This window comes from Mandrillus leucophaeus, unplaced genomic scaffold (assembly GCF_000951045.1).
Source record: "Mandrillus leucophaeus isolate KB7577 unplaced genomic scaffold, Mleu.le_1.0 Scaffold612, whole genome shotgun sequence".
NCBI lineage: Eukaryota > Metazoa > Chordata > Mammalia > Primates > Cercopithecidae > Mandrillus > Mandrillus leucophaeus.
Window position 1 is genome coordinate 1989454 of NW_012106609.1, and position 24900 is coordinate 2014353.

The 24900-nt window shown below is 37.8% G+C and overlaps 1 protein-coding gene across 2 annotated transcripts in view; it reads right to left on the reverse strand.

Annotated features, from left to right (window-relative positions):
- STAG1 (stromal antigen 1) overlaps positions 1–24900 on the reverse strand; it is a 306806-nt gene that overhangs the window by 195971 nt on the left and 85935 nt on the right. For both annotated transcript variants that reach the window (XM_012000038.1, XM_012000037.1), the window contains exon 5: positions 15284–15360. In XM_012000038.1, the coding sequence (XP_011855428.1) occupies positions 15284–15360 (77 nt within the window). The remainder of the gene's footprint in view (positions 1–15283; positions 15361–24900) is intronic.

The following is a 24900-nucleotide window of genomic DNA, read 5'->3' on the forward strand; positions in this document are numbered from 1 at the left end:
GAGGTGGCGGGCGCCTGTATTCCCAGCTACTCGGGAGGCTGAGGCAGGAGAATGGCGTGAACCCGGGAGGCGGAGCTTGCAGTGAGCTGAGATTCGGCCACTGCACACCAGCCTGGGCAACAGAGCGAGACTCCGTCTCAAAAAAACAAAAACAAAAACAAAACAAAACAAAAAAACCAGTTGTTTGAAACTATCCACATAAATATCTGTGAGGACACACCATATTCCTGAAATCAACAGAAGAAATTCCAAATTCTACAGTGCCTACATTCTCTAACTTATCACAATGTTATAGTCAGTGCTTAAGATGTAAAACCACATCTGTGAACTTATATATCACCATAATGGGAACAACTTTTCATTAAAACTTTAAGGATACTGAAAACCTTGACTGAGATTCGCTCTCTCAGGTGATCCTATACATTCCCAAACTCCACTGAAAGACAGAGCTCCTTCCTGGTTCTTCTGGGGAACTTCTATTCATGTTTTAAAACTAATTCTAAGCATAAATATTTTGTGAAGCCCTCACACTTCAGATAATCAACTCATCCTTTGGGTTCTCACTGAGTCTTGTATACTTCTCAGCTATTAAACTTGTCAAGGTATAATTGCAATTAGTTTACAAAGCTCTATCCCCCTTTAGGATGTGGGCTCATAATCTACAACTGTCTCTAAATATACAGTTCCCAACTAAAAGTTGGGCTACATTAAGTGTTCACTAAATGTTTATCAAACACAAAAATAAATTAATCTCATAAAAATAAAGTTGGAAAAACCAAATTGTTCATTTATTCAACCCTTGTTAAAAAGTTATACCTGGGAGGGGCTTCAAGATAACTGGTTAGTGTCATTGCATACATCATCCACTAAGAGGAACAAAAATATTAAGTATACAAGCCAGATGTGGTGGCTCATGCCTGTAATCCGAGCACCTTGGGAGGCTGAGGTGGGTGGATCCCTTAAGCCCAGGAGTTTGAGACCAGCCTGGATAACATAGTGAAACCCTATCTCTACTAAAAAAGAAAAAAAAAAACAAAACAGCTGGGCATGGTGTCACGCTGGTAATTCCAGCTACTTGGGAGGCCAAGGCATGAGAATCGCTTGAGCCTGGGAGACGGAGGTTGCAGTAAGCTGAGATGCACCACCGCACTCCAGCCTGAGCAACAGAGCTTGACTCCATCTGAAGGAAAAACATACATATACTAAGCATAAAATCACAACATGAATAGGTCATCCACTGGAATTCAACAGAATGTGACAGGAAATAGTTAAAGGAAAAAAGGAGAAGAAAGCAAAGCAGCCTGCTTGGCTGGGATCACCTGAGAGCCAACAGAGACTCCTCAACATAGGGAGAAGAAAAGTAAGAGACCCTCAATTGTCTACATTCCCACAGTGGCCTCCTGCAATTCCAGCAATGGAAGAACCCCTTGATCCTCATGGGCCCTGAAACTATAATGAGCTGCCGGGAGACTGTACAACAGCACTGCTCCACAGAGGAAGCGCATGCCGAGTCCCACAAATTCCCTGAGACCTGAACAGCAACAGCAAGGCACTATTTTAGAGCCCTAACCCCGACACACTCCATACTATCCTGGAGCCCAAGAGTGCTGGGCTGAGACACAAGAGAAGATTGAGCTGCTGCCCCCAGGACATAAATGAGAAAGACCCTGGCCTACCACATCTAGATCTCAGGCGTAACTGAGACAAGGGCTACTACCACCAGCACAGTGGTGTGGAGGCAAGCGTGGTGCACGTGTTCTCCACCTACCAGTCTAGGCTGTCTGCCACTGAAGGCAGCACTATCCTCACCAATAACAGGATAGCAGCACAACTGCCACCACCCCCTACACAAGCATTCCATTGATAACTTGGGGATTACCTCATCCCTGCCTACCATATCTGGCACCTGCACACACTATCAGAGGACCTAAGGACAACCCCACCCAGCCCTGGTTGCCCCAGCCCCATACCAGAGTACAGAACAGCCCAGAACACCACTGTTGGGACAAGAACACTCCTTTCAGGTACAGGATTAAGCTTACCTACCCAGCTGCTACCACCACAGGTGGCACCTACCTGTATGCACCACGTGTGAGCCTGGAGACTGGCAGTCTAGCACACTGCAGCAACTGCCAACACCAGTGCCCACTTCCTGGGACACAGACGCCCTGCCACTTTCACAGCCCATGCCACACTGGCTGCCCCGTGTCCCATGAACCCAAGAAATAGTACAGAGACTGCACGCATCCAGAATCAAAGCCAAAGAGTGCCACCCAAAGAACACTTCAGCTAACATCTTCAGGAGAAAGTCCTTCCACACAAAAGCAAACAATTCAAAGAAGCAAACTGCTGTAACGGATGTGCAGATATCAATTACAGACACAGGAAACATGAAAAACCAAGGGAACTTGATATCTCCAAAGGAATACAATAATTCCCCAGCAACAGATGCCCCCCCCGCCCCCACCAAAAAAAAAAATCACTAAGTCCTGCAAAAGGAACCCAAATTATTTACTCTAAAGAAGCTCAGTAAGATATAACAGAATTCTGAAAAACAATACAGAGGACTCAGCAAAACAATTCAGGATATAAACCAAAAATTTACCAAAGAAACAGATATCATTAAAAAGAACCAGGTCAGGCGCTGTGGCTCGCACTTATAATCCCACCACTTTGGGAGGCTGAGGTAAGTGGATTCCTTGAGCTCAGGAGTTCGAGACCAAGTTGGGCAACATGGCAAAACCCCGTCTCTACCAAAAATACAAAATATTAGTCGGGCATGGTGGTGTGTGCCTGTAGTCCCAGCTATTTGGGAGGCTGAAGTGGGAGAATCATGTGAGCCCAGGAGGCAGAGGTTGCAGTGAGCCGAGAGATCACACCACTGCACTCCAGTCTGGGCGACAGAGCAAGACCCTGGCAAACAAAACAAAAAAAACCCCACAAATTTTGGAACTGAATAATTCATTGAATAAAATAAAGAATACATTTGCAAGCTTCAACAAAAGACTGGATCAAGCAGAAAAATGAGTGTCAGAGCCTGAACACAGGTCTTCTGAGATAATTCAGTCAGACAAAAATAAAGAAAGATGAACAATGCCTTTGTGACTTATGAAATACCACACACGTGTTCAAATCGGGGTCCCAAAAGGCCAAGATAGAATGAAAGGATTTTAAAACTTACTTAATAAAAGAAAAGATGAAAACTTCCTAAGTCTAGCAAGAGATATAGACATTTAGATACAAGAAGCTAGGATCCAAAAAGGTCTTCTTCATGGCACATTATAGTCAAACTGTTTAGAGTCAAAGACAGAATTCTAAAAACAGCAAAAGTGTCTAGTCACATATAAAGAAACCTTCATCAGACTACCAGTAAATTTCTCAGCAGAAACCTTACAGGACCAGAGAGAATGGGACGACATATTCACACTGCTAAAAGAAAACAACAACAACAACAACAAAAACCTGCTAGTCAACAGCACTGTATTCAGCAAAACTATCTTTAATAAATGGAGAAATAAATTTTTTCCCAAACAAGCAAAAGCTAAGGAAATCCATCACCACCAGATCTGTTCTACACAAAAAAACTGCTCAAGGGAGTCCTAAAACTGGATGTGAACGAACAATGTTTACCATCAAGAAAACACACAAAAGTATAAATCTCACTGGTAAAGCAAACACACATATGAGGAAGATAAAATAATCAAATGACACTGCTACAGAAAATCACCAAACAACAAAGACAAACAATAGGAGAAAAAGAAATAAACAAATAATATTACAAAACAACCAGAAAACAACACTACGACAGGAACAAAGGGTCATATAGTAATATTAACTTTGAATGTAAATGGATTAAATACTCCACTAAAAAGACAAAGACCAGCTGAGTAGATAAAAGACAGGATCCAACTACATGCTGCCTACAAGAAATGCACTTTACCTATAAAGACACAGACAGACTGAAACTAAAGGGATGGACAAAGATATTCCACACAAATAGAAATGAAGTGAGCAAGAACAGCTATACTTATGATGAGTGAAACAAACTTTACATCAAAAACAGTCATAAAGACAAAGGTCATTATATAATGATAAAGAGATTAACCCAACAAGAATATTTAATAATTTTTAGTATATATGCACCCAACAGGGGAGTGTCCAGATTTATAAAGCAGACATTACTAGATCTAAACAGACTCCCAGACTATAACACAGAATTCAACACCTCGCTCTCAGCATTTGATCATCTACACAGAAATTCATTAAAGTAACACTGGACTTAAACTAGACCTTAAACCAAATAGACTTGACATTTATAGGACATTTTATCCAACAACTGCAGAATACACATTATTCTCCGAGATCAGAGAAGACCAGGTGCATTCAGGGTGGTATGGCCATAAACAGAATACACATCATTCTCATTAGCACATGGATAGACCATATGTTAAGCCACAAAACAAGTCTCATCAAATTTCAAAAAAATCAAAATCATATGAAATATCTTCTCAGACCACAATGGAATAAAACCAGAAATCAATACAAAGAGAAACTTTGAAAACCTTACAAATATATAAAAATTTAAAAACACACTCCTGAATAACCACTGGGTCAATGAAGAAATTAAGATGTAAATCAAAACATGCCTTGAAATAAATGAAAGTGGAAACACGACATACCCAAACCTGTGGGATATAGCAAAAACTGTGCTAGGATCAAAGTTGATAGCAATAAACACCTGCATCAAACGAGTAGTAAGGTTTCAGGCCAGGCACAGCAGCTCACACCTGTAATCTCAGCACTTTGGGAGGCTGAGGTGGGTGGATCACCTGAGGTTAGGAGTTCGAGATCAGCCTGGCCAACATGGTGAAATTCCATCTCTACTAAAAATACAAAAATTAGCTGGGTGTGGTGGTGGGTGCCTGTAATCCCAGATACTCGGTTGGCTGAGGCAGGAGAATCACCTGAACCCGGGAGGCAGAGGTTGCAGTGAGCCGAGATCACGCTACTGCACTCTAGCCTGTGCGACAAGAGCGAAACTCTGTCTTTTTAAAAAAAAAAAAAAAAGTAGTAAGGTTTCAAAGAAACAATTTAACGATGCACCTCAGGAACTAGAGTAGGAAGAACAAACCAAATACAAAATTAACGGCAGAAAATAAATACAGATGAGACCAAAAATAAATGAAGCTAAAACTAAAAAAAAAAAATGGATCACAGAAATGAAAAGTTGGTTCTTCAAAAAGATAAAACTGATGAATCACTAGCTAGACTAACAAAGACCCAAATAAAAAAAAATTAGAAATGAAAAATGAGACATTACATCTGATAACACAGAAAACAAAAGATCATCAGAGACTATTATGAACAACTATACACTAACAAATTGCTTGATCATAGTATATTACCTTTTTCATGTGCTATTGACTTCGGTTTGCTAAAACTTTTGTATCTAACTTCATCAGGGATGTTGGCCTGTAGTTTCCTTTATGTTGTTGTTGTTGTTGTTTTTGCTGTGTCCTTATCTGGTTTTGCTAACAGGGTAATTAATGCTGGCCTTCTAGAATGACTTACTGAGAATTCCCTCCTCTTTTAAGTTTTTTGGAATAGTTTGAGGAGGACTGGTATTATTTCTTCTATCTTTGGTAGAATTCAGCTGTGAATCCTTTTGGGCCTGGGCTTTTCTTGGGTGGGAGACTTTTTATTACTGATTTAATCTCACTACAAACTCACTAATACACCGTGATCAAGCAAAATTTACGTAAGGCATTCAAGATGGCTTAACATATGCAAATCAACAAATGTGATACATAACACCAACAGAATGAAGGACAAAAACCCTCTGATCATCTCAACAGATGCAGAAAAAGCATTTGGTAAAATCCAGCAACTCTTCATGATAAAAATTCTCAATAAACTAGGCAAAAAAGGAATATACCTCAAAATAACGAAGTTCATATACGACAAACTCACAGGTAACATCATACTGAATGGGGAAAAGTTCAAACCTTTTCCTCTAAGAACCGAAACAAAACAAACATGCCTACTTTTACAAGTCTTATTCAACATGGTACTGGAAGTCCTAATCAGTTAAGAGAAAAAAACAAAATGCACCCAAATTGGAAAAGAGGAAGTCAAACTGCCCCTCTCAGCAGATGACATGATCTTATATTTAGAAAAACCCAAAGCCTCCACCAAAAAATTCTCAGAGCTGATAGCAAATTCAGTAAAGTGCTTTACGTTTTTTCAACACATAAAAATTGGTTTCTATATACCAATAATAAAACAGCTGTAAAAAATCAAGATGGCAATCCCATTTACATAGCTACAAAAAATAAAAGATTTAGAAATAAAGCTAACTAAAGGGAAGGATCTCTATAAGGAAAACTATAAAAGGCTGATGAAAGAAATTGAAGAGGACACAAACGAATGGAAAGACATCTCATGCTCATGATTCGCAAGAATATTGGTAAAATGTTGGTACCAACTGAAATTTTTTTTTTAAAAAGGTTGGTAAAATGACTGTGTCGCCTCTTTTATTTTTTGCATTACTATAAAGAAATACCTGAGACTGGGTAATTTATAAAGAAAAGAGGTTTACTGGCTCAGGTTCTGGAAGCTGTATAAGAAGCACAGTACTGGAGTCTGCTTGTCTTATGGTGAGGTCCTCAAGGATGCTTATAACCACAGCAGAAGGTGAAGGTGGGCCAGTGAATCACACGGTGAGAGAAGGAGCAACGGGGCAGGGGTGCCACACTTTAAAAAATTACCAGATATCTTGTGAACTCAAAGTGAGAATTCACTCGTTACTGCAAGGAGGATACCAAGTTACTCTCGAGGGATCTGTCCGCATGACCCAAACACTTCCCACCAGGCCCCACTTCCCACGCTGGGGATTACATTTCAACATGAGATTTAAAGGGGATAAACATCCAAACCATATCAATGACCATACTGTCAAAAGCAATATATAGATTCAACGTAATTCCTATCAAAATACCGATGTCAGTTCTCACAGAAACAGAAAAAAAAATCCTAAAATGTGTATGGAACCAAAAGAGAGCCGGAATAGCCAAAGCAAAGTTAAGCAAAACAAACAAACAAATGAAATGAAATAAAACAAAAACAAAGCTGAAGGCATTACAGCCTGACTTCAAATTATATTATAAGGCTGTATTAGCCAAAAGAGCAAAGTATTGGTATGGAAATAACTACACATACCAACTGAACAGAACAGAGAACCCAGAAATAAATCCACACATTTATAGCCTACTGATTTTTGACAAAGGTGTCAAGAACATACACTGCAGAAAGTACACCTTCCTTCAATAAATGATACTGGAAAAACTGGATATCCATACGCAGAAGAATGAATCTGAACCCCTATCTCTCACCTTATATAAAAATCAACTCAAGATAAATTAAAGACTTAAATGTAAGACCTGAACCTATAAAACTAGTGAAGAAAACCCAGGAAAAACAAATCAGAACACTGGTCTAGGCAAATAATTTATAGCCAAGACATCAAAAGCTCAGACAACAAAAACAAACAAAAAAGGCAAACAAGATACATTAAACTAAAAATAAAAAAGCACAGCAAAGAAAACAACAGAGTGGAGAGACAACCTCTTCAATGAGAGAAAATATTTGCAAACTGTTCATCCAACAAAGGACTAATACCCAGAATACTCAAACAACTCAACAATAAATTTAAAAAAAAAAAAAAAAAACATAATCCCATTAAAAAGTGAGCAAAGCACATGAATAGTCAACTCTCAAAAGAAAACTTAAATGGTCAACGGGTATATGAAAAAGTGCTCAACATCCACAATCATCAGGAAAATACAAATTAAATGGGCAATGAGATATCATCTCACCCCCGGTAGAATGGCTATTATTGAAGAGAAGAAAAACAATAGATACTGGTGAGGATTTGGAGAAAAGAGAACTTCCACACACTGTTGGTGGGAATGTAAATTAGTACAACCACCATGGAAAACAGTGCAGAGATTTTTCAAAAAACTAAAAATAGAACTACCATATGATCCAGCTACTATGTATTTATCCAAAGGAAAATAAATCAGTATATCAAAGGGATACCCACACTTGCATGTTTATCACAGCACTATTCACAATAGCAAAGATATGGAATCAATCTAAGTGTCCATCAATAGATGAATGGATAAAGAAAATGTAGCATATACATACATATACATATGTATATGTACATATATACAAACAGGAAACTGGTTACAAAAAAATAAAATCATTTGCAATAGCATGAATAGAATTGGAAATCATTACATTAAGTGAAATAACTCAGGAACAGAAAAACAAATACCACATTTTCTCACTCATATCCATCAGCTAAAAAACTTGATCTCATGGTGACAGGGAATATAATGATAGATGCCAGAGTGAGAAAGGCGTGTGAGGAGAAAACGGAGAGGTTGGGTAAATCATCAGATATCTTCTGAACTCAAAGCGAAAATTTACTCATTACTGCAAGGAGGATACCAAGCCACGCATATAAATTCTATCTAACTTACAGTTATAATGTTCGATAGCAGGCCTGGGTGACTACAGTTAACATCAATATATTACATATTTCAAAATAGCTAGGAGACAGCTGGGCACGGTGGCTCATGCCTGTGATCCCAGCTCTCAGGAACGCCAAGGCACGTGGATCACTTGAGGACAGGAGTTCAAGACCAGCCTGGCCAACATGGCAAAACTTTGTCTCTACTAAAAATACAAAAATTAGCTAGGAATGGTGGCACAAGCCTGTAATCCCAGCTACTTGGGTGGCTGAAGCAAGAGAATCACTTGAACTAGGGAGGTGGAGGTTGCAGTGAGCTGAGATGGTGCCACTGCACTCCAGCCTAGGCAACAGAGTGAGACTGTCTCAAAACAAACAAACAAACAAAAGCTACGAAAGGACTTGAAATGGTACCAACACATAGAAATGATAAATACTCAAGGTAAGAGATACCTCAAACACCCTGACTTAATCATTACGCATTCTATGCATGTAAAAATATTCACATGTACCCCATAAAAATGTAAACTACTGGCCGGGTGTGGTGGCTCACACCTGTAATTCCAGCACTTTGGGAGGTTGAGGCGGGCGGATCACAAGGTCAGGAGATTGAGATCATGGTGATACCCTGTCTCTCCTACAAAAATACAAAAAAAATTAGCTGGGCACAGTGGCAGGAGCCTGTAGTCCCAGTTACTTGGGAAGTTGAGGCAGGAGAATGGCGTGAACTTGGGAGTCGGAGCTTGCAGTGAGCGCAGATCACACCACTGCACTCCAGCATGAGTGACAGAGCAAGACTCTGTCTCCAAAAAAAAAAAAAATGTAAACTACTATGTATCTATACAAGCAAAAAGTTACACCTCTAATAAATAAAAAACTGAATTCCTACTATCTGGCTTTAGCTGAAAAATCTAATACATCTTAATAATTGACAAATATAAATGTGATTTATTTGAATCACTGTAAAATCCAATTTTGTACAAGTTTTAAAACGGAAAGATAAAGATTTTCCAATTATCAGCATGTAAGTATATCCTCAATACATAGTTTATCATGACTAATCCAGATGGTAATTTAATCTAGTAGACACTGACATAAATGTTATTGTTGGAATATACTTTGGTTTCACAAATATCTCATTTAGGCATCTTTCATAATGACTGGATATCTCAGATAATGTAATAGAGAGGTCTGACTCAATCTAAAAAGATTATTTTAGATTAAGAGAGTATAATTGGCTCATTAAAAAAATACTAGTATAATTCTATAACTTACTGGATCAGCAGTAAGAAATTGATAGTAAAAATAGCCAGAAACGAAATATATGACCAGGGTTGTTCAAACTGAAAGAACGTAACTGTTACCGAGTAATCTCTTCCGAGCCATTTCAGTATCATAAACTTCTGACTACATAAAACACAGAATAGGGTAGTAGTTAAGAGTATGGACTTAGGGCCAGGCACAGTGGCTCACCTGAGGCTAGGAGTTCGAGACCAGCCTGTCCAATATGGTGAAACCTTGTCTCTACTAAAACTACAAAAATTGGCCAGGTGTGGTGGTGTGTGCCTGTAGTCCCAGCTACTCAGGAGGCTAAGGCATGAGAATCACTTGAACTCGGGAGGCAGAAGTTGCAGTGAACCAAGATCACACCACTGCACTCCTGCCTGGGTGACAGAGCAAGACTCACTCTCCCAAAAAAAAAAAAAAAAATGTACAGCTGTAGGAGCTAGATTGTTTGGGTTCAACTCCTGGCTTGCCATTTAGTAGTTGTGTGACTTCAGGTAAGTTTCTTAACCCTTTTGGGCCCCAATTTTCTCATCTGTCATATAGGGATAACAATATTATAAACTACCTACACCTCACAAAAATGTTGTGAGGATTAAGTATATGTAAAGCACTTAACAGTGCTTGCATCTATTAAGCATAATTAGTAGCTATTATTACTACTATTCAACATGTTTGCTCTTGTCCCCAACAGTTTGAACTGCAGGGTTCAGTCATTATATATTTCCTTTGTTACACTTTTGCATATTACAAATTCAATACAATTTCTGGAGTCACTGCAATTTTTTAATTATTGACTTGTCTTTTGGCACTTGTCATTTCTAATTCTATTTTGTTTCTTTAACATTCTGTTTACCTTTCTTGTCTTGGAGCAGTTTCCACAGTGAAGTATGTAACACAAACGGAGTGGTGAATTGCAAGAAAATATTAGAACTTCTATTTCTATTTATTTTTATCTACAAAAAGAAAGAAATTAATTGTTGCTAATATTTAATATACAGATTAAGCCTGGTATGCCCTCACTTGGTCCATATTTCAGATTGCTTTGTGTCACAAAACAAATTTAAAAGAGTAGCAAAAAGAGTTCAATACTCAAAGGAGTTGACAGTAGAAATGGCATTCCTCACTGGTTTCTTAAGTTATTTTAAGTTACATATGAGCAATTCAATGACTTTAAGCTTAACAGTGTCTTTTTTTTTTTGAGGTGAAGTCTCACTCCATTGCCCAGGCTATAGTGTGGTGGCGCGATCTCGGCTCACTGTAACCTCTGCCCCCTGGGTTCAAGCGATTCTCCTGCCTCAGCCTCCCCAGTAGCTGAGATTATAGCCGCGTACCACCACGCTAATTTTTGTATTTTTAGTAGAGATGGGGTTTCACCACATTGGCCAGGCTGGTCTCAAACTCCTAATCTCAAATGATCCACCCACCTCAGACTCCCAAAGTGCTGGGGTTATAGGTGTGAGCCACTGCACCTGGCCAATAGTATCTATTTTCAACTCCTGGCAAAATGGAAAGGCACCAAGCACAGATTTTTCAAGAAAACTGAAACAACAAAAACCTGAGTATGTAATCATAAGCAAATAAGAAATGTGGCGGCACAGTCACTTCTTGCATGAGTTCATCTAAGTCCACTATGAAAGTAAAGCCATGAAAATCTAATAAGAAAATGACCTTAAAAGTTTAAATTATTAAGAAGACTATTAAAAACAAGGATATAGACCCATTACCAACATTAGAACAATGTCTAAATACTGAGTCTTGAGTAATTAGCCTGTGATATCTGAAAACCACTTTGTGATCACGTATTTTAATCATAATAGTATGAAATAGTCTTCTTTATCTGTCCGTTAAAGATTACTGACACAAATAATGATAGCGCAATACTATATACATTTAATTCTATCAATATACATATGCTGCAAAGCACACTTTAATACAATAAACAAACAAGGGTATATACTCAGTCTTTTGATTACCAAGGGTGGAAGGAAAAAATCTTTTCATGTATTCATTATTTATAAGATATTTAGAAAATAGATGTAGTTCAGAACTAAGGTGGTCCCAGATAATTACCACATACTCTTTTTTTTTTTTTTTTTTTTTTTGAGAGAGAGAATCTCACTCTTTTGCCCAGGCTGGAATGCAGTGGTGTGATCTCAGCTCACTGCAACCTCCACCTCCCAGATTCAAGCGATTCTCCTGCGTCAGTCACTCCAGTAACTGAAATTACAGGCATGTGCCACCACTCCTGGCAAATTTTTGTATTTTTAGTAGAGATGGGGTTTCAGCATGTTGACCTGGCTGTTCTTGAACTCCTGACCTCGGGTGGCCCACCCACCCTGGCCTCCCAAAGTACTGGGATTACAGGCGTGAGCCACCATGCCTGGCCACCACATAGTTACTTCTAAGCACTCCTCTCATAAGCTAAAAACGTTAGCCGTCTGAAAAGGAGCATGGTGAAGAGAGGAGGCTTATCGCAGGTTTTCACTATTAGGATGATAGTTTAAAAAATGTTTAGTGATGGGATATACAATTGAAACAATTTAGAGACTTTAATTTGGGACTAGAGACAATCTGAGCTTTCCCCTATCATATCTGTAATATTTCCTTTTCACAGTTTGCATACTATTTAACCCTTTTAATACTTATTAATAATGTTAATCCTTTGATTAGATAAATGCTGAAATGGATAAATTCAGAGAAGTACATACAATTAGGAAAAGAGAAAAAATCTGCAAGATAAGTTATCACGGGAGAAAGCACAATACACAAAAATCGCACAATTTATCAATGTAATGCAAAAGAACAAGCAAGAATTAAAGGCACTAAATGAATACATTAAATGTGTTTTGTTACAAAAATTTCCCTACATAAAAGTTATACTTAAAACATATGAAAACTATGCAACCTGACCTTGGAAACATACCAAAGACTTTACATATGAATGTGCAATTCCAAAAATGTGGGGAAGAAATATCAATTTGCTTTAGCTTTCTACGGCTAGCTCTATCAAGAATCAAGTGTATGTACTGACTGAATAGCCCATAGACTGCTCTGGGAATTAATTTATTTTTAAATTAGGTTGATATTACAGTCACAAAGCACTGCTGGCTGTGTGCAGGTTTACAGGTATTTTAAAAAGATTATTAACAAATGTTATAATAATCTGTTTGTAATACAGAATGGGAGCCAAAGTATACTTCTCAGGCAATAACTTACTTTTAGATCACTTTACTGAAAATCTAAACAGTTTCAAACTAGCTCATCTCACCTTTACCTTACTTTGCTGTAAATACAATATATTAATTTCAATAAAATTTTAATGATTATTCCTTGAGAATTAGACATCGTTCTAGACCCTTGGAATCCAGTGGTTCTTGTTATCAGATCTTTCAGAATATTACAAAATACAATTTAACAAAACTAACCCCCTCAACTCCCAGAAAGCCAAACGACATAGTCTTTTGAAGAAAAAAACATAATAAACTTGTTAAAATAAAGTATATTTCACAATATATACGCATTTAAACCAGGTTTCTCAGGTGTATGCACAGTAACAAAAGGACTAATATCTTCCTCAAGTCACAGAAGATAAAATGGATAGCCTCAAATATCTAGTAAGTATTTTCACTTCAAATAAATACCTTCATATCATAATCAAACTGTGTTACTTTACTATCAAACAAAAAAAACTTGAATGGTGCTTTTTAAAGTCATCTTTGATTAAGTTGATCTTCTCAAATACCGCGAGAAAATATGTTTAGGTATATGAAATGCCTTTTCGGTCATTTCACTTGCAATGTAACTCATTCTTAGTTTTCTTAATAGTTTACTATTCCTTCAATATACCATAATAGTTAACCATATTTACAGGAGTATTTTTTTAAGTACATATTTGGCCGAGCGTGGTGGCTCATGTCTGTAATCCCAGCACTTTGGGAGGCTGAGGTGGTTGGATCACCTGAGATCAGGAGTTTGAGATCAGCCTGGATAACATGGAGAAACTCTGTCTCTACTAACAATATAAAAATTAGCTGGGCGTGGTGGCATAGGCCTGTAATCCCAGCTACTTGGGAGGCTGAGGCATGAGAATTGCTTGAACTGGGGAGGTGGAGGTTGGAGTAAGCTGAGACAACGCCACTGCGCTCCAGGTTGGGCAACAGAGTGAAACTGTGTCTCCAGAAAAAAAAAAAGTATATATTTATTTTCCTGAATTTCTCAACTTCTAGTTATTTAATAATCCTAAAACAAAAGTCATGCTTTCTTGTTATATGTGCATTTTCACAGTGTCTTTATTTCTGTTTTTATCTCATTCTATTTTGATACGTGAAGAGTTTTACTAAGTTAATTCTTGGCTTTCTTTTAATTTTCTTTAAACCAGTAGTTCCCAAGCTTTGGTATACATTAGAATCACCCAATGAACTTTCAAAAAACCCAATACCCGGGTTACACACTGTTTGTCTTAACATGTGTGTTTGTATTACTTTTTCCAAGTTAAAATTAATAATAATAAAACCCCAAGCCCACTCCCTGTCAAAGAGTAGACCTAGAAAACAACCAATATTTTAGTGCCGAAAGTCAAGAAAAAGAAACACATACCAAAAACAGAAATGTTATTTAAATCAAAAGGCAGACTGTTAAAACTGGAATTAATGGTAGCCTAATACATAATATAAATTCATTTCACCATAAATACAATACAGAAATAAAACTGTGGAAACGTTTCAGCATTTACAATCAGTGTAAAACTGCTCACGAGAATATTTCCATGAAAATGGGAAAGGTGATTAATTTGTGAAGCCAAGCAAAGAAAACATGTATTCTAAATGAAAAGAATACTTTCAAGTAGAGTGTCCCAAATAGAAGCTTAACATTCATTCTCACACACACACACACACGCGCGCGCGCGCACACACACACACCCCCCTCCAGGGGTTTGGGAGAAGTTCCATGTAAAATAATTTTGGGAAATTCTGGGTTAAATGAAGGTAAGCAGGGCTTTTCTTAATTAGGATGTCTTGGAATCTTAAATAACATAACGTGATTTTATAATCTGTGAGACAGGTATAATATGTGGTTCTGCTTAGAATTCACTGACCTCCAAACCGTTTTCCCTTTAAAGCCTTTAATGCAATTAGCATTCCACAAACAGAAAACTGTTGGAGATGCATTTATAAATTTGGGAATTTGAGACAGTCTTCAAAATAAATGTCAAGAATCTACTTCTACCTCATACTACTAATTTTCTTATCCTGCCAGTAATTATTCAATACTCCACACAACATAATCAAACCTCGAAAGATCATTAATTTTGGAATTAGTACCATAGATTATCATATATAATTAAAAAACAGATCTTCAGTTACACTAAACATCAAATCAAAACAAAACCTGAGATAATCAACATATTCATCATGTGAAAGTATTAAGTAAGCAATTTGTACAAATACTGGAATGCTATACCTCATCAAATTCTTCAGTCATTTTTCTGATGATTTCTGCATTCTGCATATTTCGAAACATCTCTATTCTCACAGTACCTGTGGAATGACAGATTTTACAGTTAATCTTTCAGATCAACTTCCACTCTCTCAAGCATCAACAAGTTATCTGTGAGAATCCCAAAAGAATAACCTTCCAACATACACTTTATATTAAAACATGAAACGTTGTTTGATCAGGCCCTTCTGACAGGAATGTACTCCTAAGAAGGAAAAGGAAGAATTTTGAAATTGCCATTTTTAACCATAATTAGACATAACATCAGAAAGCTACCATAAAGTTCTAGATAATTTAAATTATGTTAAATTGCTGATAAAAGTATATAATTTGGTACAATCTCCACAGTATGCAGTTTGGTAAATGTCTGCCAAAACTACAAATTTACACACTCTTTGATCCACAGATTGTACTTGCAGCAAAACATCCACAGACTAACACACGTGCAAAGTAATGACTGTAAAAGGTTATCCCTGAAGCACTGTTTGTAATAAAGAAAAAAAAAGGAAAGAAAGCCTATATGCTCATAAAGATCAGATGAAATACATAAAAAGGTGATATTAATGACAATGGTGGTGGCAGCTAATATTTGGGTGCTTACTATCTCCCGGGCACTTGATGTTTATACATTTAATCTTTACAACAGCCCTATGAAGAATGTACTATTATTTCTGAGACAAGAGGCATCTAGAGGTTTAGCAACTTGCAAAAAAAAGTTTCCCAGTATCAGACCCATGGTTTACATGCAGGCAGACTGTCTACTATGATAACCACTACTCTTTATTGACTCTCAAAGTCAATGGAATCTATCAAAACTATAGACGGAGCTATCAAAAAATAAGCTATCTATGACTGATATGGAAAGATCTATAGGATATATTCAAACACAAAAAAGAATGGATATTGAAATATATTTGATTGAACACATTAAAATATTTCTACGAAGATACTCTAGTAAAACTGGTTGCCTCCAGGAAAGAGAAATGGGCAGTTGAGGTTTAGAAAAACAAAGGAGACTACATTCATGCTTTTTGCACTTTAAAAATTTGAACTACATGAGTATATTACTCAAACAAAATTATGAATAAATACATTTTAGATAAAAAAATGAAACGTAAAAAACTAAACTGAAAGACACTGCTCTTAAACACTATCAGACATTTGTATAATCCTTATCAATATGCACACAGTAGAAGGCAAGAATAAGAATCCTCAACACAAGTTTGCCAGAAATACTGTGTTTTTGTTATCTGCTATCACAGGGCACAAAAGATGGAACATAAGGCTGGCAAACACATTCTTGTATAAATATCTATATAGACAACAATAAAAACAGACTGTAATTGTAGTTGCAGTGATTAAAAAATACATCAGAAGCCTCAGAAAATAAGTCATCCTAGAGTGGCTCAACGTCTTTAGAATAAGACATAGTAGGGTTTCTCAGCTCCACCAGTTACCAGATATGGGACACTAGAAAAGTCACTTAATCTCTATGAAACTAGGATTTCTAATCTTTTAAATGGTGAGAATATCACCGCAGAGCAGAGAAGTTTTCTTCAATGTTCTAACTGCTATTGCCTGGAACATTACTTAGCACATGGGAAACATTCAAACAAATAAATAAGGATGATAAGAGAATTAAGTGAGGTAACAAATGTAAAGTATTCGGCATTGTGCCTGTAACATAAAAGATACTCAGTATTAGACTCTCCTACTTTGGGCATTCATTTTTTTTTGATACATTATCGTGCCCATTTTGGAAGCAAGCTAAAAGCTCCAGTTCCTAACTTGAGTTCTACAGGAAGTCAGATTCCTACGTATGCACAGATTCAAATACTGTTTGAAGAGACAAGCTACCTCTTTTATCCCAAAACCAGGGAAAGTCATTCCAGTGGTTTTCCCATCACCCAAACCTATAGCCTCCACCTCCAGAGTAGACATATCAGGTCCAACAGCACTAAACACCCCATTTGAAATGCCTAGTACCTATTCATGGGGATAAGTTAAGACAATGAAGAGGTAAATTGTCAAAAAAGTCAAGAAGGACCCAGCAAACTTTCTTATCCTCGTATTTATGAACCACAGTTTAGAGAAATGTCTCAACCCTGTTCCTCCTCAGTCATTTTCAATTCTCCTCCTCCTCCATTCTGTGATGTCAGCCAGGGCAGCTTCTATGCAGCCCTCCAACTAGGTACACAAGTACATAGAAGATTGAAAGTAGACAGAACTCTACTCAGCAGCAAAATAATTTATCCAAATATAACAAACGGCTCTTTTAAGTTTATATTAATGGCTTTTGGCCATGCATGGTAGCTCACACCTATATTCCCAGCATTTTGGGAGGTTCAGGTGGGCAGATTGCTTAAGATCAGGATGAGACCAGCCTGGGCAACATGGCGAGACACCATCTCTACTAAAAATACAAAAAAATAGCCAGGGGTGGGTGGCACATGCCTGTAATCCCAGCTACTCAGGAGGCTGAGGCACAAGAATCTGGAAACTGGGAGGCTGAGGTTGCAGGGAGTTGAGATTGCGCCACTCTACTCCAGCTTGGATGACAGAGCAAGACTCCCCACAGCCACCCAAAAAAAGTTGATAGCTTTTACAACACACCATTCTTGCTTACCCCAAATTACTGAAGTCTAAGTGTGGTTGAAATACACTAACATTGTCTAACACACTTAGCAAAAGAGCCTTCCAAATAGTAGATGCTTTCAAAGTAATTGCTCCGTGTATAAATCATTTTAAAGCTTTTCTATTTCAGAGTGGATTATAGACTCTAAATAAATAAAATGTAATCCAGTTATGTACTAGAGATAATCTAAGCATATGACAGGATCATTTTTATTGTTGTCTCACTTTTTCTTTTTTTCGAGACAGTGTCTCGCTCTGTTGTCCAAGCTGGAGTGCAATGGCTCGATCTCAGCTCACTGCAACCTCCGCCTTCCAGGTTCAAGTGATTCTCCTGCCTCAGTCTCCTGAGTAGCTGGGATTACAGGCACGCATCACCATGTGTAATTATTCTATACTAAAAACACAATAAATTTTGTATTTTTAGTAGAGACAGGGTTTCACCATGTTGGCCAGGCTGGTCTCAAACTCCTGACCTCATGATCCACCCAGCTTGGCCTCCCAAACTGCTGGGATTACAGGCATGAGCCACCGTGCCTGGCCATTTTTTGTTTCATTTTTACATAACCTAGTCTGATAAAGAGCAAACTGTAAATCAAGATTAGATATAAATATGGGTGGATTGGTAGAAAAAATCTGAGGTAAGAAATGTTGAGCCTACTAAAACTGAGAAGGATTCACTAAATAAATATCAGTATGCCAGAAATGTAGAAATTAACAGCTACCTAGTAATGCAGTGACTACATTTAAGAGTCTTTTTCAAGATTTGAGGAGGGGGTCTGGGGGAAAGGCAAAGAAAGAGACACTTTGATACCTTTCAAGCTTAATCATAAATATCTTGGGATGCATGGGATCTGTCTACATAGTACGTGCAAAAATGAAAAAAAGAACCTCACAAATTATGAATAAAGATACATTTTTGATACTTATAAATTTTTTAGAATGCCTTGAAAACAAATTACTGTGATTACATTTCCAATGATGAGTCTGTCTCTAGATGGCAGCCTTCACTTTATAACAGTCCTTGTGGCGGGGGGGGGGGGGGAAACTAATGTATTTTTTCCTTTCTAAATACAAAAGATAAGTAAAATATTAAAGTAAACGTTTTTAAAAATCATGTATTGGCACATAACATGTGAATACCGATTAACTAATCTTTCAAGATGCACAGGATGCAGTCCATCTATACCAAGAACAGAAATTTTATCAAATATTAGAATATCAAATTGTAGAGCTTGTTTGAGCCATGCTAGTATAGCTCAGGACCAAAAGTAAGCACTATCCTAGAGCTATAGAACTGTTCAAAGATGTCCAAAGTATATTCACCATATCTTCAAGAACTATTAAAGTAAGTTCATCTTCAGTGCTAACATTGTTCACGTAAGACTTAGAAGAAATGACTGTAAGAAAAATAATGTCTGTCTGTCACCTCAGTTCTATTATTATTATTAATAAGATTCCAGATAGGCAGGGTTTCTTGACCTGTGGCACATGGATTCCAAAGTACCTATGAACCATTTTAAAACATATGAAAATTCGTGTCTATGTATTTTTGTAGAGAAAGTCCCAAAATATTCAGGATATTACTAAAGAAAATTGAGAACTCAGGCAAAAATTATGCATTAGAGATAAGAGGTCAACCAAAAAATTTTAGTTGTAGGGAACTAAACGGAGAAATAAAATGATAACAATAAAAAATTAATTCTAGAGAAGATTGTTACCTTTCATAGTATGGTATGGAAAAGCAAGGAGTAGAAAACGGAGAGTAGAAAAGGCTGAACTCTTCTCCTTTCTAATTAATGAGGCCATGAGTGAAATAATCTGATACAGGGAGAGCCAGATTTCATTTCTAAGTTCAGGCGGAAAAGCACAGAGAAGCTGCCCACGTGGTTATACAAATCTATGAAGTACAGAGCAAAAAGTTTTACCAAGTATCTTGTTTATAGATGACATTGTATAATTGGCTCCAGTTACACAATTTAAGATTTTAATATTTGAGACTATTAAGATTCTTTGGCAGTTTCTTATCAGACTGTATATAAACGACCAAGTCCTGTTTCTTCAACCTGTGCTTCAAAGCTATGTCACTAGGGGTCCCAAATAATCTTAAGTATACTTTGAAGTCTCTCATAACTTTTTTCAGGTGCCACTAAGACTTTCTTAACTCATCTTTTGCCTAGAATACCTATTTTTCATTTGATGAAACTTTTATGTATGTGATTAATGAGGAAAAGAACTGGTTGGGTTTAGTATTTTAGTTTCAAAATTTCAAGGAATTTTTCTTAACTCAACTCCTATAGCATTTAAAAAATACATGCTTTCTATTTTAGAATAGTTTTAAACTAACAGAAAAGGTACAAAGATAGTACAGAGATCCCATACACATCAGATCCAGTATCCTTTACTGTCAATACCTAACATTAGTATAGTACAACAGTCACAACTAATATGCCAATATTGATAAAATTAATAACTAAAGCCTATATTTTATTTAGATTTCCTTAGTTTTACCTAGTGTCATTTTTCTGTTCCAGAATACCACCAAAGGTGGTAGTTGTCATGTCTTCTTAGACTCCTCTACACTGTGACACTTTCTCAGACTGTTTATCTCTAGAACGAATTCATTTTGCACTACTGACACTTGATATACATTATTAGGAATTTCCCACTTCCTGCTTCCCCCTGCCCGTGGCAATCACCCTTCTGCTCTCTCCTTCCATGAGTTACATACCTCATGTAAGTGTAATGAAGCAGTTACTTGACTGATTTCTGTGTCTTTGTGTGGCTGGCTTATTTCACTTAGCATAACGACCTCCAGACTCATCCATGGTTGTTGCATATTGCAAAATTTTCTTACTTTTTAAGGCTCAATAATATTCTATTGTATGTATATACTACATTTTATTTATCCATTCATCCATCCACAGACACTTTTTGGTGTTATTCCCATGAATTCATTGCCAAGACCAATGTCATGAAGCTCTCTCTTCCCTATGTTTTCTTCTAAGAGTTTGTAAGTTTCAGGTCTTACATTTAATTATTTAATCCATTTTGAGTTGATTTTTGTGTTAAGGTGTAAGGTAAGGGTCCAAACCAATTTCATTCTTTTGCATGTGGATATCCAGTTTTCCCAAACACCATTTGTTGAAAAGACTATCCTTTCCCTACTGCATATTCTTGACACCCTTGTCAAAGGTTAAGTTGTCCATACACATGTGAATTATTTCTGGCTCTCTATTCTGTTACATTAGTTGCTATGTCTACCTTCATACTAGTGCCAAACTGTTTTGTTTTTGTTTTTTGAAACAGGGTCTCACTCTGTCACCCAGGCTGGAGTGCAGTGGTATGATCATGGCTCACTGCAGCCTTCACCTCCCCAGCTCAGGTGGTCCTCCCACCTCACCTCCCAAGTAGCTGGAACTACAAGCATGCCTCACCACTAATTTTTTTCTATTTTTAGTAGAGATAGGATTTCACCATGTTGCCCAGGCTAGTCTCAAACTCATGGGCTCGAGTGATTTGCCTGCCTCAGCCTCCGCAAGTGCTGGGATTAGGGGTGTGAGCCACTGAACCCAGCTGATGTTTTAACTACTGTACTTTTATATCATATTTTGAAATTTGGAAGTGTGGTGCTTCCAGCTCTGTTCTTTCTTCTTCAGACTGTTTAGGGTATTAAGGGTTCTGTGATTTCACATGAATTTTAGAATTTTTCTATTTCTGCAAAAAATCCCATTGGAATTTTGACAGAAATTTCACTGAGTCGGTAAGATCAGTTTAGGTAGTACGGACAATTTAGCAATATTAAGTCTTCCAATCCATGAACACAAGATGTCTTTCCATTTGTTTCTGTCTCCTTTAACTTCTTTCATCAATGTTTTGTTGTTTTCAGAGAGTCTTTTACCTGCTAATATGGTTTGGGTCTGTGTCCCCACTCAAATCTCATGTCAAATGATCTCCAGTGTTGGAGGTGGGGCCTGGTGGGAGGTGATTGGATCATGGGGATGGATTTCCCTTTTGGTGCTGTTTTCATGAGAGTGAGTGAGCTATCATGAGATCTGGTTGTTTAAAAGTGTATATAGTACCTCTTCTCCCTCTCTTCCTCCTGCTCTGGCCACGTGAAGATGTGCCAGCTTTCCCTTCTAATTCCGCCATGCTTGTACATTTCCCTGAGGCCTTCCTAGCATGCTTCCTCTACAGCCTGCACAATTGTAAACATTAAACCTCTTTACTTTATAAATTACTCGGTCTCAGATATTTCTTTACAGCAGTGAGAACAGACTAATACACCTCTTTAGTTAAGTTTATTCCAAAGTATTTTATTCTTTCTTATGTTATTGTAAATTGGAATGTTTCCCTAATTTTCCTTCAGAGAGTTCAGTGTTAATGTATAGAAATGCAACTAAATTTATATGTTGATGTTGCATCCTGTTACTTTGCTGAACTGATTGATGAATTTTAACATTTTTGTGGAATAATTACAGTTTTCCTTTTTTTTTTCCCTTGAGACAGAGTTTCACACTTGTCACCCAGGCTGGAGTGCAATGGTATGATCTTAGCTCACTCCAACCTCCGCCTCCCAGGTTCAAACGATTCTCCTGCCTCAGCCTCCTGAGTAGCTGGGATTACAGGCACCTGCCACCATTCTGGCTGATTTTTTGTAGAGATGGGGCTTCACCCATGTTGGCCAGGCTGGTCTCGACTCCTGACCTCAGGTGATCTGCCTGCCTCAGACTCCCAAAGTGCTGAGATTACAGGCGTGAGCCACCACGCCCGGCCTGGTTTTCTATATATAAGATTATGTCATCTGTTAACAGAAACAATTTCACTTATTCCGTTTTTTGTTTTTTGTTTTTTTCTTTTGCTTGCCTAATACCTCTGGGCATGGGCAGAATTTCTGATAATACACAGAATAGAAGTGGTGAGAGTGGACATCCTCACCTTGTTCCTGATCTTACAGAAAAAGCTTTTAGATTTTCACTACAGAAAATGTTAGCAATACACTTTGTATATATGGCCATTATTATGTTCTATTTTCCTCTATTCCTAGTTTGGTGAGTTTTTTCTTTTAACATGAACAGGGTGCTGGTTTTATAAAACTCTTTCTCTGGTATCTACTAAGATGACCAAGTGATTATTATCCTTCATTCTGTTAATGTGGCATACCATATTAATTGATTTTCATTTGGTGAATGTTTTAATATGCTGTTAAATTTGGTTGCTAGTCTTTTGTTTAGGATTTTTTGCATATATACTCATCAGAAATCTATACTGACCTTTTTCTTTTTGTGGTATCTTTTTTGGGATATCTTTGCCTGACTTTGGTATAAGAGTAATGCTGCCCACATAAAATGAGTTTACAAGTGTTCCATCCTCATCAACTCTTTGGAAGAGACTGAGAAGAACTGGCATTAATTCTTTAAATGTTTGGCAAAAGTCACCAGTCTGAAGCCAAACGATCCTGGGACTTTTCTTTGTTCTCTCTTTGTTTTCTTTGTTATCTGCCCACTGATTATAGGTCTGTTCAGCTTTTTTTTTTTTTTCTTTTTGAGACAGAGTCTCGCTCTGTCGCCCAGGTTGGAGTGCAGTGGCGCGATCTCGCTCACTGCAAGCTCCGCCTCCCGGGTTCACGCCATTCTCCTGCCTCAGCCTCCTGAGTAGCTGGGACTGCAGGTGCCTCCCACCATGCCCCGCTAATTGTTTGTATATTTAGTAGGGACGGGGTTTCACCGTGTTAGCCAGGATGGTCTTGATCTCCTAACCTCACGATCCACCCACCTCGGCCTCCCAAAGCGCTGGGATTACAGTGCGAGCCACCGCACCCAGCCCAGCTTTTCTTTTTCTCCATGACTCACCCAGACTCCAAGTCTTGATAGGTTGTATGTTTCTAGAAATTTAGTCATTTATTTTAGATTATCCAATTTATTGGTGTAGATTATCCAATTTATTAGATTATCCAATTTATTGGTTTCTTGTAGTCTCTTATGATGTTTATTATTTCTGGGGCATCATCTGTAAAGTCTCTACTTCCATTTCTAAATTTCAAACTTTACTTGTTTTTGATGACCACAAAGGTTTTAAGAAGCAGTGGTCAGGTATTTTATATAATGTCTTTCAATTTGTCTAATTCTTTTCTCATGGTTAGACAGGGTTTATGGATTTTTGGAGGGAAGCTCAAGAGAGAAATTGCCATCCTCATCATATAAAATCAAGTCACTATCAATATGACTAAACACTACTGATTATTAACCATGAACATCTAGATGCAATAGTGTTTGTCAGTTTTCTCCTTTGTAAATTACACTTCTCCACCTCTTTCCACACTGTACTCCTTAGAAGTCACTATGTACAGTCCACACTAAATGGGTAAGAAGTTATGTTTCATTTCCTTTAAGATGATTTAGGTATCTACATAAACTTTTTTGAACTCCTTTTTTTATTTTTTGAGAGAGAGAGAGCAAGGAAGAGCGAGAGAGCGTGCTCTGTTCCCCAGGCTGGAGTGCAGTGGCACAATCCTGGCTCACTGCAGCCTTGACCTCCCAGAATCAAGCAATCCTCCCACCTGAACCTCTCCCACCTCCCACCTCTGTAAGCTAGGACTATAGGCAGGCATCACCACATCTGGCTAATTTTGTCTGTCTTTGGCAGGCGGAAGAGGGGAGAGAGAGAGGGTTTCTCTGTGTTGCCCAGGCTAGTCTTGAACTCCTCAACTGAAGCGATGCCCCCACCTCAGGCTCCCATAGTGCTAGTATTACAGGCATGAGCCAGCATGCTGTGCCTCTTTTGAATTTCTGAATAGTTCATGTGTCTATTCTCAGCAATATTTCTTTTTTTGAGACAGGATTTTGCTCTGTTGCCCAGGCTGAAGTGCAGTGGCAAAATCATGGCTCACTGCAGCCTCAACCTCTTGGCCTCCTCCCACGCAGCTGGGACTACAGGTGCACACCTGGCTA